We start from the raw sequence: 16062 nt of genomic DNA on the forward strand, positions 1-16062 counted from the left end.
AAATATCGTCTTTCAAAATCATTTCAACTCGAAATAATAATCAGAATACATTTCACTTCTAAGCGCCTTTCAAAACTCTCAAGGTCACAGGTTAAGTATTTATTCCGTGGTTTTAACTCCTTCAAAAACTAAACAGGCTTACAAAATGAATATCAACTGGATTTAACTCATTCACTGCCAGACGATGTGCAAAAATGTGGCCACTCCAGTGCCAGGGTTTTTGTCATCGTCACTCCAATTCCAGGACCGACCCATACAACGTTGAGTTTCAGGACAACATTCACATTCAATACAACGTTACAAACCTTAGTCTGTCTTCTTTCATCAGAAAAAAAAGAGTTAATTCCTAAATAATATGAGTCTGGAGTTATCTGAGCTTGAAATGGGGGCAGATGTACAAAATACGATGCAATACATACATATTGGCTTATATAGCGCTTTAACAACAGCTGGAACAAAGCGCTAACATGGAAAACGCGCCAGTGTTCACTCAACCTGGAAAAAACTGAAATAGACAGAAATCTAGCTAGCTACCTAGCTAGCTAATAAATAGATAATAATAATAATAATAATAATAATAATAATAATAATAATAATCCATTTCATTTGTAAGCGCCTTTCAAAACTCTCAAGGTCACTTTACAGTCACAGGATAAGTTCGATAGCTAGCTAGCTAGATAGCTATACAGCTAATAGACAGCTGGAACAAAGCACTAACATAGAATAAGGGGAAATGCCGCCCCCTTGCGGAAGGGGAAAAAAAATGCCACAAGCCTGATTAGCGCTTTATCGGAACCCAAGCAAGAAAAAACAAAACCAGAACAAATCCGGGAATGGCGCTCTACGTCATATTTTCAATTCCAGAATAAATTCATGAATGGCAGTGAATGAGTTCAACGTTCGTAGTGTAAAAGTTCAGTCCTGAAAAAACTTTTTTTTTGCGCAAAAAAGATGAGCGAATACAAAACATGGAAAATGTACAAAACAAGGCCTACTGGACAACATTCAACCGCCTCAGACCGTTGTGGCAACTCTGACGGGCGGCGGCGGTGGGACGAAAGTGGGCGGGGCCACCGAAAGGCTGGACGGCGTCTGCGAAACAACAGGAAATGATTGAAAAGATTGATTGGAGTCAATGTGGCGAAAGGAATCGGGGATGGGGATCGGGGGGCGGGGGGGGCAAAAAGACCACCTGATGCAGTCTGTTGTAGTCGGGGGGAGACTTGTGGGGTGTCGGCATTGGGGGCGTCGTAACCTGGAAAAAAGAAAAGAAACAAAGACAAAAACTAATCAAATACATGGAAAATTCCCACCCCCCCAAAAAAAAATACATCCGAAAATAATAATTTTGTGATATTTTTTAAAATATCAAATATATATATATATATATTTTTTTTTTTCCCTATAAAATATGTCAAAAATAATTTGGTGATATTTTTTATAATAACAAAACTACTATATATATTTTTTTCCCTACACAATACATGCGAAATAATTTGGTGATATTTTTAAAAATAACAAAAACAATATACATTCCCCCCCCAAAAAAAAGTATGTCTGAAATAATTTAGTGATCTTTTTTGTTAACAAAATATTTTTTCCCTACAAAATATGTCCAAAATAATTTTGTGATATTTTTAATAACAAAAACAATCTATATTTCCCCCTCCAAAAAATACATCCCAAATAATTATTAAATAATAATGTGATTTTTTTTTAATCACAAAAATATTTTTTTTCCCTAAATATATGTCCAAACATTTTTTTTTAACAAAAATAAAATATATTTTTTTCTCCTCTTAAAAATGTCCGAATTTCGGGATATTTTTTTATCGTAAGAAAAATATTCTGTTATGACGCAATAAAAATTAAATCATGTACTTAACCAATACTCCCTAAATTAAAATAACAATTATACTAAAATGAACAAAAAGCAAACAAAAAAAGAAAACAAGAAAAAAACAAAGAAAAGAAAAAAAGAAGAAAAGAAAGAACGAAATAAAGTAAGAGAAAGAAAGAAAAAGACGAAAGAAAAAAGAAAAAAAAGAAAAAAAGCAAAAAAAGGAAGAAAAAAAGGAAAGAAAGAAAGAAAATAACTAAATAACTAAATACTTTTGGAACCTTGTCGGCGGCTCTGGCCACAGGATATCTGGTGTGTTGTTTTTTTGCTCGACTCCAGTAGAAGATCAAATAGACGAGGCCGCACATGACAAGCAGGAAGAGGATGCTGCATGGGATTCCGGCCGCGATGCCCGCAATGGCCGGACCGCTCAGACCCTCGGCTAGTGCCACAAAATACAAACACAACAAAAATTGCGATAGTCGTAGTCTATGGCATAGGTGTCCAAGTCGAGGCCCGGGGGCCAAATCTGGTCCACAATATCATTTTATTCGGCCCACGAAAGCAAATCAAAATTGTGGAATTCCATCATGCTAGCTAAAGTACGAACGAATGTAACATTTGTGTATGAAAACCCCAATAACAGTCATTATTCTTGACCTTTGATTTGAATTCATCAATTTATTGTGTGCTTATAATTTGTGATATTATTAAAAAATTCAAACTATCCCAAAAAATAGACACATTATTGAATGACATTTTCTCTCCAGATGTATTCTAAAATGGAATCTTTCGCAACGAAATACCCTGATGCTGTTTTTTGGCGTACCCGGGCCGACGCGACGGGCTTCAGTAGGCCGTCCCTCGGTCATCAGAGCTCTGGGAAGAACCCGGAAGCGGTACGCGACTTTGGGATCCAGGCCCAAAATGTCCGCGCTGCGAGCCCAGCCGGGCTTGGGCAGGACAGTGCGGAAGTTGCCGACGCCGCGGACGCCGCCGTCGCCGCTCGCCAGGGCCGGTCCGCTCATCTGGACATCAAAACCTGCATTCAAACATTTGAGATACAGTGATACCTCGGCTTACGAACGCTTTAGCTAACAAACTTCTTCCCTTACGAACATTATATTCGCACAAATATCATCTTAGCATACAAACTAGTTTTCGGGAAACACACGAAGCGCCACAATGGCTGGCGGACTACTTTTCCACACCCACTTTCTTTGAGTGCAGAATGGTTTGTTATCGAATGTAGTACATTCGCTATTATGGGACCGAAAAAGACCCCACCGACGGCTAGTGTCAATCCGAAGAGGACACAAAAGAAAATGAGGGTCGAGCAGAAGAAGATCATTGAGAAACACGAATGAGGTGTGCGTTTGTGTGACTTAGCGTCCCAGTGCCAGTATGCTAAGTCGACCATTGCTACATGTGGCTAACGGTGTTTCTGCGTTGTCTAAGTGACAGTCTGAGGCAATAAAAGAGGTTGAAAAACTTCTGTTGATTTGGATGAACGAAAAGCAGCTAGCAGGGGACAGTGTGAGTGAGGGTATTATCGCCGAGAAAGCACGGCAACTACACTCGGATATCATCAAGAGGCAACTACATCAACGACCATCAAAAAGGTCAATAAAACGACTTTATTATATACAGTACAGTTTATTTTTTGTAATTATAATACCATAGCACATTTATTATACATAAACTAAGGTATATTTTGTGTAGTTTAAAGGGTTATTTAGTAGAAAATGATGTTTTATGGGGACCTGGGAACGGATTATTCTCATTTTAATGGTTTCTTATGGGAAATTAATGTTTGGAAGACACACTTTTCGCCTGACACACACTTTCTGGGAATCAATTCAGTTGGTAAGCTGAGGTATCGCTATATTTACCTGTGACAATGGAGGTGGGCGGGACTTCCCAGGTCAACGTGACGATAGTTCCGTCCTTGTGCGGGAACAAACTGAAATTGGAGATGGATGGCCCTGGAGGGGGGCAAAGGGGGTCAAGGGTCAACAGCGAAGTGCTTTGTTCAAGAAAATGCGACTACCTTGCAAGCGGAGATGCCCGCTTCGACTGCCGAGGGCATTTTGGCAGGCGCAGGTGTAGTTGTGCAGGACCAGCACGCTGACGTTGCGATGACGGAGGCGCAGGACGGCGCCGTCGTCACTTAGCGGTTCGCCGCCTCGGAACCAGCGCACGGCGGCGGGAGGGGCGGCCCGGCTCAGGCAGCGCATGCTGACCACTATTTGGCCTTCAGAGTCCACCTCGGTTCTCACGCTCGGGAGGAACTTGCGAGGACTTTCTGGGAAGGAGACAAACGCGCTTTAGGCGGAGGAGTTGGCTGTTAAGTCATATTTCTACAAAAACTGGGGAAACAAAAGCTCATACTAGCAAAAGTCAGATTTTTTTCATGAGTGGTTGCTAGACTTTAGGTGCAGTACATCTGCAGTTACATATGCACCTAAAAGCTAGCAACCACTCATTGGACGACAATGAGGAGAACATCTTTGCGAAAGAAAATAGATGCTTTGAAAACAGAGTAAAAGAAGCTATTTTCATAAAACAGCAAAACTCTTCACTAAATCGCCATGGCGGGGTGAGGTTCAAATTGGATCAAAAAACCTCTTCGGCAATATAGGCTTAGTTATGATGATAAGGTGATACCAGGTCAAAAGGGGCAATCAGGCCAGTCGTAGACCCCATCAGGCAGGGCAATAGAAGTAATCAGTGTAGCCGCGGGGAGTAGTCTTCTGCTCCCCCCAACCTGAGAGCAGGGACCTATCATATCAGAGTCTATATATATATAGTCTATATATATATAGTCTATATATATATATATATATATATATATATATATATATAGCACCCGAAACTACCAGCAAAAGATTTTAGTTCGCTGACGAAGCTTCTTGGATAAGAGGCACCTACCGGCCGTCACGTTGCACTGGTCGTTTTCCACAGGATGGCGTGCCCGGCAAGTGAAAATCCTTCCATCCAGTTGACGTGACGCGTTGAGCGTCAAAGTAACGTTTTCCAGGCTGCTGCCTTCGTGCAAATTCGGGAAGGACAAAGCGGCTGGCGGCGTTCCGCCCGTCCACCGGCAGCTGTAGCGCAAGCTTCGGTTGTCCTCCGACACCACGGAGCACTGCGGCCTTCCCGCGGGTCTCTCTGCGTCAGTCAACAACATATTGTCAGGAAATGCCATCCGGGACTTCACTCTTATGGCACACAGCTTTCGGAGAAAATACAATGACAACATTACTTGTTTCATATCACATTCATTCTGTGGTAATGGCTAGTTCGCTAGCTCGCGAGCGAGTAAACTAGCAAGCGATCTAGCTAGCAATCTAGCTAGCGATCTAGCTAACGATCTAGCTAGCGAACTAGCTAGTGATATAGCTAGCAAACTAGCGAGCGATCTAGCTAGTGAGCGAACTAGCGAGCAAACTAGCAAGCAATCTAGATAGCAATCTAGTTAGCGATGTAGCTAGCAATCTCGAAAAAGATGTAGCTAACGATCTAGCTAACAAACTAGCGAGCAATATAGCTAGCGAGCAAACTAGCAAGCGATCTAGCGAGCGATCTAGCTAGCAAACTAACGAGCGATCTAGCTAGCAAACTAGCGAGAGAGCGAGCTAGCGAACTAGCAAGCGATCTAGCTCGCGAACTAGCGAGCGGTCTAGATAGCGATTTTGCTCATGATCTAGCTAGTGAACTAGCGAGCGGTCTAGATAGCGATTTTTATAGTGATCTAGCTCGCGATCTAGCTAGCAAACTAGCTAGCGAGTGACTTAGCTAGTGAGTCTCGCGAGCGCACTCGCTCGCTAGCTATATCGCTCGCTAGTTTTCTAGCAAGGTCAAATTCTGACCTGCCACATTATTTCATTCAGTCCGCAAAAGCAAATCTAGCATGTGAAGTGCCATGATGCTAGCTAGTGAGACATTTTTGTTGTCAGATCTTAACAGAACCAGCGACGGTTAGCAAGAGAGCTGCCATGGCTTTCATCTTTTCACAGAGACAAGTACTGGCTTAAAAAATAAAGCGCGCTATAAAGCAACATACCGTACACGTTTATGGTAACGCTCTGTTGTCGTTGCGCTCCGGTCATTTGGTTGCGCAGCCGACAGACGTAAATCCCACTTTGGTTGGTCTGCAGCGCACTGAGATTTAGCACACCTACGGGGTCATCGGACAGAGTCCGACCACCAAACGTCCACTCCGCGACGGGCTGCGGAGATCCACCCGCCTGGCAGGACAAGGTAAGCAAATCCCCGGAGACGTAAAAGTCCTGAACGGGCTCGATTTGGATTCTGGGCTCATCCGGACCGTCTGGAATCGAACACAAACAGAAAACCACAAGTGAGTGGGCTCTAAAGGTGGATAGTGTTGAATCCAGATTTTGACTACAGTGATACCTCAGCTTACGAACTTAATTGGTTCCCAGAAAGTGTGTGGAAGGCGAAATGTTCGTCTGCCAAACATTAATTTCCCATAAGAAAACATTAAAATGAGAATAATCCGTTCCCAGGTCCCCATAAAACATAGTTTTCAACTAAATAAGCCTTAAAACTACACAAAATACACCTTACTTCATGTATAATAAATGTGATATTGTATTGTAATGAAAGAAATAGCTGGTTTCCTTGCTTGTATATAATAATAATAATAATAATAATAAGTCTACACTCTGCCTTTGAACTATCAAGAAAGTTGAAAGGGGTCCAAATTTCACTGTGTTTTCTATCCATTTTCTCACCATTTCACTTTTGTTTGTTTTTTTGTTTCAAGCTCTGTCGTCTCCCTTTTGTGTGTGTGTGTTTCTGTAACCCCTCCCCCCGCTCACTTCTTCGTGTGTCTCCCTGCTCTACCACGGATCGCGACCAATCACGTGCGGCTTTAACCGAAGACTGGGGGGGGGGGGGGGGGGGGGGGAATAGAGGGAAACAAAGTCAGCTGCCATTTTCAGTTAGGAGCGCCAAGAACCGGCTCGTTTGCGAACGACACATCACTCATTGTGGCGCTTCGTGTGTTTCCCGAAAAACAGTTTGTATGCCAAGATTATATTCTCGCGAATTTAACGCTCTCGCGAAAAGTTCGTTAGCGTTCGTAAGCCGAGGTATCACTGTACTTGGACTTTGTCCGCAAGTGGAACTTATCGGAAGGAAAACGGGCGTACACAAAACGGTGACGTTCAAGTGTAGCGTCACCCCGCTGAACGGGTTGCTAAGCGACACGGTGTACCGTCCGGTGTCGTTGCGGCGTGGCCGCAGGACCGTCAGGCCGTCGGGCAGCAGCGAGTAACGCGAATCGTCGCCTCCTTCCGCCACCGGGCGGCCATTGAAGAACCACAGCTGGCGCTCGACCACACCTCGCGGCATGCGGTAGCGCAGGCGCAACTGCTCGCCGCCCTCTTCGATCGGGTCGGGGGAAGCGCTTAGCGTCACGTTCTCAAAGGGTTCTGAGTGACAAACACGTCAAAGCGTTCAGAAAGAAACTTAACCTGGAAAGTAAACAAAAAGATGTAGTTATTCGGCTTTAGCTTATCCCGTTAAAGCGCCGTTTCAAGGTATGAAATCTACAGGGGGAAAAATTGTATAAGGTTCAAGGTGTTCTTAAAAGGACAACAGGTGCCATTTTTGGTGCCTAACTGACATTAGGAAAACCTCTTATAGCACATAAAATATCTATCTCTTTAGCTAGCTATCTCTGTAGCTCTCTAGTTAGCTATCTCTCTATCCCTCTGTCTCGAGCTAGCGCGCTTGCTAGCTCTCTAGTTAGCTGTCTCAGTATCTCTCGAGCTAGCTCTCTCTGTATCTCTCTAGCTAGCTGTCTCTGTACTTCTCTAACTAGCTGTCTCTCTAGCTCCCTAGCTAGCTATCTACCTAGCTAGCTGTCTCTGTATCTCTCTAGCTAGCTGTCCCTCCATCTCTCTAGCTAGCTATCCCTCCAGCTATCTAGCTAGCTATCCCTCTAGCTCTCTAGCTAGCTGTCGCTCTATCCCTTTCTCTCTCGCTAGCTAGCCTGCTAGCTGTCTAAAACTTCTTCTGTGACTGTAAAGTGACTGAGAGTTTTGAAAGGCGCGTAGAAATCAAATGTATTATTATTATTATTATTATTATTATGAAAAAAATTGACTTGCTTGCACTCACCAAAAACCCGAAATGTGAAATTTAAGGAAACGGCGCCCAGCCCAGATTTGGTCATCTCCACCGTGTAATCACCTCCGAAAGCGATCGGCACGCTAACGAAACGGAGTGATCCGTTGAGCTCCATCCTCAGTGTTCGCCTGTATTCTTCCGCCACGTCCGGTGGGTCGTCCGAACCCAGCGTCCAGGTGACGACGGGGAGGTGACCTTTGAACCAGGTCACGGCCGGGTCCGGCGCTCCGCTGAAGGACACGGCAAGGGTGACGTTAGCGCCAGCCAAAGCGTCTACGCGGGTGGCGCTCGGCGCGGAGACGAGTAGCTGCATGTCAACACCTGAAAACAGAAAACACAAATACAGCGATACCTCACCTTACGAACGCTTTAGTTTACGAACTTTTCACTTTACGAACATTAAATTCACGAGAATATAATCTGGCCATACGAACTAGTTTTCGGGAAACACACGGTGCGCCAAAATGGCTGGCGGACTAGTTTTCCACACCCACTTTCTTTCAGTGCACTCAGTGCAGATGTGGTTTGTTATCGAGTGTAGTACTATTGCTTTTTTGGGACTGAAAAAGACCCCACCACAGGCTAGTGTCCAGCCGAAGAGGACACAAAAGAAAATGACGGTCAAGCAGAAAAAGATCAGAGAAAAACAACAACGAGGTGGGCGTTTGTGTGACTTAGCGTCCCAGTACCGGTATGCTAAGTCAACCATTGCTACGTGTGGCTAAGGGTGTTTCTGTGTTGTCTAAGAAACGCTCTCAGGCAATAGAAGAGGTTGAAATACTTGTGATTTGCAAATTTTCCCCATTGTGGGACGAACGAAAAGCAGCTAGCAGGGGACAGTGTGAGTGAGGGTATTATCGCCGAGAAAGCACGCCAACTTCACTCGGATATCATCAAGAGGCAACTACATCAACAACCATCACAAAGGTCAAGAAAACAACTTAATACACTAGCACATTTATTATAATAATAATACATGTCATTTATAAGCGCCTTTTAAAACTCTCAAGGATATTATACATAAAATAAGGTCTATTTTGTGTAGTTTTAAGGCTTACTTGGTAGAAAATTAAGTTTTATGGGGACCTGGGAACGTATTATTTTCATTTTAATGGTTTCTTATGGGAAATAAATGTTTGGCAGACAAACTGTGAACCAATTCAGTTCGTAAGCTGAGGTATCACTGCCATCATAAATAATTTGCTATTTTTAAGCTATCTATTAGCTGTCTGGCTGGCTATCTATTAGCTATCTGGCTAGCTATTTGGCTTGCTATCTAATGGCTATCTAATAGTTATCTAGGTGGCTACTAGCTATCTATTAGCTACCTAGATAGCTATCTAGCTTTCTATCTATTTGAGTTACTTCCGGGTTGAGTGAAAGCTGGCGTGTGCGGCTGCCGCTGCTCACCCACAGAAAAAATGATCCTGTGACTGTAAAGTGACCTTGAGAGTTTTGAAAGACGCTTAGAAATGAAATGGATTATTATGATAATAATAACACCACATTTTAAATGAGTGAAATCAACAATTCATCAAGTGATGTCATTTTGTTTTGGATTTCAATTCAAGCCCGTAAGTGACTATCGTGTCAAAAGTAATAAATAAAAAGAAAGCTTGACTTACCAGGAAGAGTAAAGCCCCAAATAATCATTAAGATGTGACCACTTAATCCCTCGAATTTCTGCATTTTTAAGGAAGGGAAAAAAAATTGGGATTTTTTCAATAAAGCATGAAAAGGTAATTAAAAAAATTACTTTTAATAAAGCATCAAAAAAAGAATTTCCAAACTCAAGTTGAGAATTGTGTCCAATGTCCTTGAGGAGCGACAAAAGGCGTCAGCCCAGCATGGGAAGGGCAAACCTGGGCCGCTCCTTGTTGAAGCCACGCCTCCCTGGCGGGGTCTCGGCCAATCACGTCGCGTCATACTGAAAACCTGCATGTGGGACTCAGCAGGTCAGTTGAAGGAAGATGTTTGGGTTAGAAACATTCAAAGTGTCAGCGAATTCTGGAATAAATGCACTCACGAGTCTTTGTTTTGTCACTCGTAAAATAAACATTTCTGTTGAAATTTAAAATGAATGGCTTAAAATGTATTATTATTATTATTATTATTATTATAAACACAAAATGACATCTGCGTTCCCTTAACATTTGGATTTATTGCACGACGGAGTGTGGGTGATTGCTTTGTTATCAACAAAAACAATCACAAATCAATTAGACTACAGTGATATCTCAGCTTATGAACTTAATTGGTTCCCAGAAAATGTGTGTAAGGCAAAAAGTTCATCTTCCGAACATTTATTTCCCATAGGCAACCATTAAAATGAGAATAATCCGTTCACAGGTCCCCATAAAACACACTTTTCTACTAAATAACCCTTAAAACTACACAAGATACAGTGATACCTTAGCTTACAAACTAAATTGGTTCCCAGAAAGTGTGTGTAAGGATGACAAGTTCATCTTCCAAACATTTATTTCCCATAAGAAACCATTCAAATGAGAATAATGTGTTCCCATAAAACATAATTTTCCTTTTTTTTATGATCTTCTTCTGCTCGACTCTCATTTTCTTTAATGTCTTCTTCGGCTTAACACTAGCCTGTGGTGGGGTATTTTTCCTATAATAGCAAAAGTACTTCACTCGATAACAAACCAAGTCTGCACTCAGAGAATGAGGTATGGAAAACTAGTCCGCCAACCACCGTGTGGTTTGGATCGTCCGCCAAAAACCAGTTTGTCAACCAAGACTACACGCTCGCGAATTAAATGTTTGTAAGGCGAAATGTTCGTAAGCTAAAGCGTTGGTAAGCTGAGGTATCACTGTACAATGAAAAAATAAATAAATAATAATAATCAAACAAATGTGGCTTTATTGTCATGATCATGTACAACTGAGGCGCTTATGGTAAAAAGGTTGACGGCACTGAGAGACACGGTCCTGGAATCCGGCAAATATTTTGGCGTACACGAACAAGCTAGCGTCCGTGTACGGTATTTACAATCATTTACAAGCGCGGTGTGAGCAAACCTTGAAGCGTTGTGAAAACAAAGATGCTAAAGTAGATTGGTAGCTCATTAGAAAAGATCTGACGATGGGCAAAAAAGTCCGGTGGTGCGAGTACACCGACCGGGCAGCAGGGCGGTGTTTCTCAGTACTTGTCCTGTAAGAGAGAAACAAAATGGAGGCTTTCAGAAGAAAAAAAAACATGAAAATGTATTTATCACCAATCGCTAGATCACCGGTGTCCAAGTCAAGGTTCGGGGGCCAAATCTGGCCTGCCAGATCATTTTATTCGGTCCGCCAAAGTAAATCAAACACGTGAAATTCCATGCTCATCTATCGAGCTAGCGAGCTAGGTAGTGATCTAGCTAACGATCGAGCGAGCCAGGTAGTGAGCGAGCTAGCTAGCGAGCTCACTATCTAGCTCGCTCACTAGCTAGCTCTCTGTCTATTCAGCGAGCTGGAAAATCCCTTAAATTCACAGGTGTCAAAGTTAAGTTAACAAATAACTACAAGCTAGCTAGCTAGCTAATAGATAGCTATTTTACAAGATAAGCTTTTATGTGGTTAGCCGCGGCAGCCACACGCACCAGCATTCACCCAACCCGGAAGTAACTCAAACAGATAGAAAGCTAAGTTTCTGATTAAAAGTGAGGCAACTCAAGTTAAACTTTAGTTAATAATAATAATAATAATAATAATAATAATAATAATAATAATAATACATTTCATTTATAAGCGCCTTTCAAAACTCTCAAGGACACCTTAAAGTCCCAGGGGAAATGCTGCCCCCTTGTGGAAAAGAAAAACATGGCCAGAAGCCACGCCCAGCACTTTATCGGCACTCAAGCATGAAAAACCAAAACCTGAACAAATTTGGTAATTGCGTTCTATGTCATATTTTCAAATCAGGAATAAATTTGTGAATGAGTTAATAATTGGCGCTTTTGATGTGAAATCTAAAGCAGAACGCATTTGCTACGTACCTCGCGGTTCCCTTCTTCTGGCCCCGCCTTGCGTTTTTCCGGAGCGCCTTAGATGCTGCCCGTCTCCCTGAGTTTGCCCACCAAGTCGTCCACCGTCTCCACTTTGATGCCGGCTTGCCTTTGGGGAGGCTCGTCCACCTGCAGCACTTCCAGGCGCGACGTCAGATCCACGCCCAACTCGGACGGCTTCACGTTTGCAATTTTCTTCTTCTTGGCTTTCTGAAGAACAGGAAGGGCAGCGTAAAAAAAAGTTGTGCGTTTTTGGTCGATTGCTACATTTCTACAAAGTTCTCAAAAAGCACAGAGTTGTTTTGGTAGGTTTTGACATCCTGCTTATATAATAATAATAATAATCAGTTGGCCCACATGCGCCAGCGGTCACTCAACCCGGAAGTAACTCAAATAGATAGAAAGCTAGCTGGCTAATAGATAGCTAGCTAGATAGCTAGTTGTGTTAAGTTCATTCTGTTTCCTTATTGTCCGTTACAAATTAGCTAGATAGCTATTTAGCTAATCGATAGCTAGCTAGATAGCTATGTAAAGTGACCATACGCTTGAAACCCTGGTTGGAGAAGGTGAAGGCGGACATTTTAGCGCGTCACATGCCATAATCAGTCAGTCACGAGAAGGCAGCAGGTGCCATTTGCAGCTACTTACCATGATATTAGGCAGGGTGGCGTAGCGAGGCGTATTGAGTCGTAGATCCGCCGTGATGACTGCGGGCATGTCGATCTTGACGGTTTCCAGGCCGCCGTCAATCTCGCGCACCACTTTCATCTTATCGCCTTCCAGCGTCACTTCTGACGCAAACGTGCCCTGCCCCACAAAAAAAAAAAAAAAAAAAATCACGGAAAACCTTTGAACTGTTTCGTGCTGGTTTGTGCAGGTTCACTTGTGGTTCTTTGATAAATTTTCTGGGAATAGCGCGATATGTTACGCTGAGTATGGCCTCAAAAAATACTTTGTGAGGGGGGAAAAAAAAAATCATTAATATGCTCGCGAATGTTCAATAAAAATTGTAAATAAATATTCTAAATCAGGGGTTTCAAAGTCAAGGCCCCAGGTCCAAATGTGGCCCGCCACGTCATTTGATTCGGCTCGCAAAAGCAAATTAAGCATGTTAAGTGATACGATGCTAACCAAAGTCTGAACCAAAATTTCAAATCATCCCATGTAAACCACAATCAGTCATTATTTTTACTTAAAGGACAACCGACGTCTGCGGACAAGTTGTGTCCATCATTTGTAAAATGGCTTCAAATGACTTCTACTGAGCATATTTTAAGAAGATTCCACAGCATATCGCGATATTTTACATTTTAAGACTCGCGCTGAATATTCCGGAAGTCTTGTTTTTGAGTTGGTGATGAGTCCTCACCCTACGTCACTGAAGGAACGCCCCTGACCGAAAAAAGGACACATTGTAGCAGTCCATCCAGCACGGCAACTTCACTCGGATATCATTAAGAGGCTACTACATCAATGACCATCACAATGGTCAATAAAACGACTATTATACTGTCCATTTTATTTCTTTAATTACAATACAATAGCACATTTATTATACATCAAATTATGTATATTTTGTGTAATTTTAAGGCTTATTTAGTAGAAAATTATGTTTTATGGGGACCTGGGAATGGATTATTCTCATTTTAATGGTTTCTTATGGGAAATAAATGTTTGGCAGACGAACCTTTCGCCTTACACACACTTTCTGGGAACCAATTACGTTCGTAAGCTGAGGTATCACTGTACAAATAAAACCTGACACGAAAATAACAGGAAGTTCTTACCTGAGGCCAGTCCAGTAGGGCTGCTGTCATTTGTCCCGTCTGATTGCAGTCGTCATCGATGGCCTGTTGAAAAACAAGCATATTTTATATATTTGATCAGAAGGAGGAAACAGGAATGGATTTTATTTTTGGTCCTTGTGACCTGTTTCCCAAGAATTACAAGCTGGGCCTCCTCCTTCTTGGCCAAGGCGGCCATGATCTTGGAGACCTGAAGAGGCCCCAGGTTGTCGTAATCTTTGCCAGACACCTCCACGTGAATCCCGCGGTCGGCTCCCATGGCCAGGGCGGTGCGAATGGTCTCCTGAGAAAGAAAACGACGACAAAAAATGGAGAATTACTTCACGCTGACGTTCTTAGGCTACCAGATGCTCACCTGTGCCTGCTGTGGCCCGCAGCTCACCGCCACAACCTCCTTGATCAGCTTCTTCTCTTTCAGCTTGACCGCCTCCTCCACGGCGATCTCGCAGAATGGGTTCATCGAGTGCTTCACGCCATCGGTCACCACGCCCGTCTTGTCCGGCTTTACCCGGATCTGAATGTGGCGGTCAAAGACAGACAACAGAGTCACGGTTGAAGACGAGCAGCTACCACATAGCAGAAATGAATCTGATTTTCAAGTGATCATGGGAAGTTATCAAAACTCCTTTTTTGAGACTACATCGCCATTATTTCAGAATCGGAATCGTCTTTATTGCTAAGTATGTACAATATATACTCTCTACTTGCGCCATGTCATGTTATGTTTGACGCCGCTTGCCTTGAACAGGGTAATTGGGGGCTATCATAGCAGACTTTGTGCGAAAATCGGACAAGCGCTTGTTTTTATTATTTAATCTCATCGCGAGGTGGTATTTGGAGGCAAGAAACTATCGACACATTAAGCAACAAAAACAACAAATTATACACACACACACAAAAAGCGATCGGGCAACATTGTATTCAGCGAAATGTGTCCTGGTAGGTCATTGATTATTCGAATGAAATGTATGCTTTGCAATATATTAAGCGTGGTTAGCACGCTAGTAGAACACCGAAAGTCAAGCCACTGTAATCATTCCAAATATTCATCCGAGTAAATATGTTTTTTACCTTGACAGCGTAGTCAATGACACGCTTGACACCGACGAGAACGCGGCCAGACATGGTTGGTGAGAGCGTAAAAAGAAGTTGTGGACAGCGGGCGTAACCGAGTCACCGCAAGTGAACCTTCACCCAGGAAGACGTCGGAGTTATTTCAATGTAACACCAGGAAGAGAAGCCAGGCCTACTGCTTCTGCCAATGAAAAGCGGGCGGGCGCGACGTTTTCAGCGCTTATTGGTTGGGCCCTCCTAACCCCGTTGCTGATTTCAAAAAGTACAATATCGCTGCATTCCAATAATATGTATTTATTAAAAAGTCATTTTATTTTATAGTTGAAATTATAACTCAAAATCAGTTTCAGATTCTTGGTTTGCGGAAAAATTGATGTGGAGTCACTTATGAAATCTACCGTGTAGAAAAATATACGGCTATTCGTTCCTCGTAAGTGTGGCAAAGTTCTTTGGGATCAACATAAATTCCGTCTGCCTGGATATTCTTTGTTGGATGTTTGTATCCATATCTTTATATGGTAAAGTGTCCTTGAGAATTTTGAAAGGCGCTTATAAATGAAATGTATAATTGTAATTGTAGTTGTTGTTGTTATTATTATTATATGGTTGACAGACATAGGACGTCTGGACAAAGCTTGCTTTTAAACAAAACACAAACGAAGGAGAAACATAGATCATGGTCAAAAAGCAAATCATTTTTTTATTTACCCGAATATAATAAAAAGAAATAGTTTTTTAAATAAGTACCGGTATTTTTTGTAATCGCAAACTACATAACCGGACTGTCACTTGAAGGAACATAGACACCGCTCACAATCGATCAAATCTATTCATGAAAAAATTCAGTGACGAAATATTTTCTACATTGAAAAAATATGCAGGTATTACCTACAGGCATTGTGGTACGTCGTCAAATATTAAACATGATTAGCTTCAAACTCACGAGCATAAAAACAGCTTGGATGTTCCGTTTTTGGATTCATTCGTGCAATTCGTTAGCAATTCGAATAGTGTGCAACACGTCACAGTTTGAACATTCCAAGTCATTTAATTGCGGCAGGGGTAAAAATGACCACCAGGATTAACCGTTTCGTTGAAAGAGTTATTTCAGTTGACACAGCTGCACCGACCGCTCCGCCGGCCTCCATCTTGGTTCCAAAGCCGAGCTGCGTCTCAC

At 42.5% G+C, this 16062-nt stretch overlaps 2 protein-coding genes across 3 annotated transcripts; both read right to left on the minus strand.

Moving 5' to 3' along the window:
- Positions 1 to 49: 49 nt before the first annotated feature.
- vsig10l (V-set and immunoglobulin domain containing 10 like) lies at positions 50 to 10720 on the minus strand. Of its 2 annotated transcripts, none has more exons than XM_088998834.1 (11): positions 9628 to 10720; positions 8066 to 8323; positions 7021 to 7302; positions 5907 to 6173; positions 4772 to 5011; positions 3891 to 4145; positions 3733 to 3825; positions 2670 to 2882; positions 2122 to 2282; positions 1193 to 1255; positions 50 to 1092 (listed from the first exon to the last, which is right to left on the minus strand). In XM_088998834.1, the coding sequence occupies exons 1-11, from the start codon at positions 9689 to 9691 to the stop codon at positions 1015 to 1017; spliced, it is 1974 nt and encodes a 657-aa protein (XP_088854960.1). In that variant the 5' UTR covers positions 9692 to 10720; the 3' UTR covers positions 50 to 1014. The 2 variants fall into 2 exon arrangements, with proteins under 2 accessions (XP_088854960.1, XP_088854959.1); XM_088998833.1 differs by having other exon boundaries at positions 7994 to 8323.
- A 140-nt stretch (positions 10721 to 10860) lies between these two features.
- On the minus strand, positions 10861 to 15041 carry etfb (electron transfer flavoprotein subunit beta). Its single transcript, XM_088998835.1, has 7 exons — positions 14883 to 15041; positions 14167 to 14325; positions 13936 to 14094; positions 13794 to 13856; positions 12655 to 12813; positions 11998 to 12216; positions 10861 to 11171 (listed from the first exon to the last, which is right to left on the minus strand). Exons 1-6 carry the CDS (start codon positions 14934 to 14936, stop codon positions 12046 to 12048), a joined length of 765 nt encoding a protein of 254 aa, XP_088854961.1. The 5' UTR covers positions 14937 to 15041; the 3' UTR covers positions 10861 to 11171; positions 11998 to 12045.
- Between the last annotated feature and the right edge of the window lie 1021 nt (positions 15042 to 16062).

This window comes from Hippocampus bargibanti, linkage group LG06, assembly GCF_051943395.1.
Source record: "Hippocampus bargibanti isolate YZ-2025 linkage group LG06, ASM5194339v1, whole genome shotgun sequence".
Taxonomy (NCBI): Eukaryota; Metazoa; Chordata; class Actinopteri; order Syngnathiformes; family Syngnathidae; genus Hippocampus; species Hippocampus bargibanti.

Excerpts from the sequence above, each read along its gene's own strand:
- vsig10l (XM_088998833.1), bottom strand. The coding sequence starts at position 9,691 with ATGCAGAAATTCGAGGGATTAAGTGGTCACATCTTAATGATTATTTGG. Across the intron at positions 6,174-7,020 it reads CTTGAACGTCACCGTTTTGT|ACGGTCCGGATGAGCCCAGA; the intron begins GTACGCCCGTTT and ends GTTCGATTCCAG. Across the intron at positions 4,146-4,771 it reads CCAGTGCAACGTGACGGCCG|AAAGTCCTCGCAAGTTCCTC; the intron begins GTAGGTGCCTCT and ends TCTCCTTCCCAG.
- etfb (XM_088998835.1), bottom strand. The coding sequence starts at position 14,936 with ATGTCTGGCCGCGTTCTCGTCGGTGTCAAGCGTGTCATTGACTACGCT. Across the intron at positions 14,326-14,882 it reads TCATTGACTACGCTGTCAAG|ATCCGGGTAAAGCCGGACAA; the intron begins GTAAAAAACATA and ends CGCCACATTCAG. Across the intron at positions 12,217-12,654 it reads CCACCCTGCCTAATATCATG|AAAGCCAAGAAGAAGAAAAT; the intron begins GTAAGTAGCTGC and ends CCTGTTCTTCAG.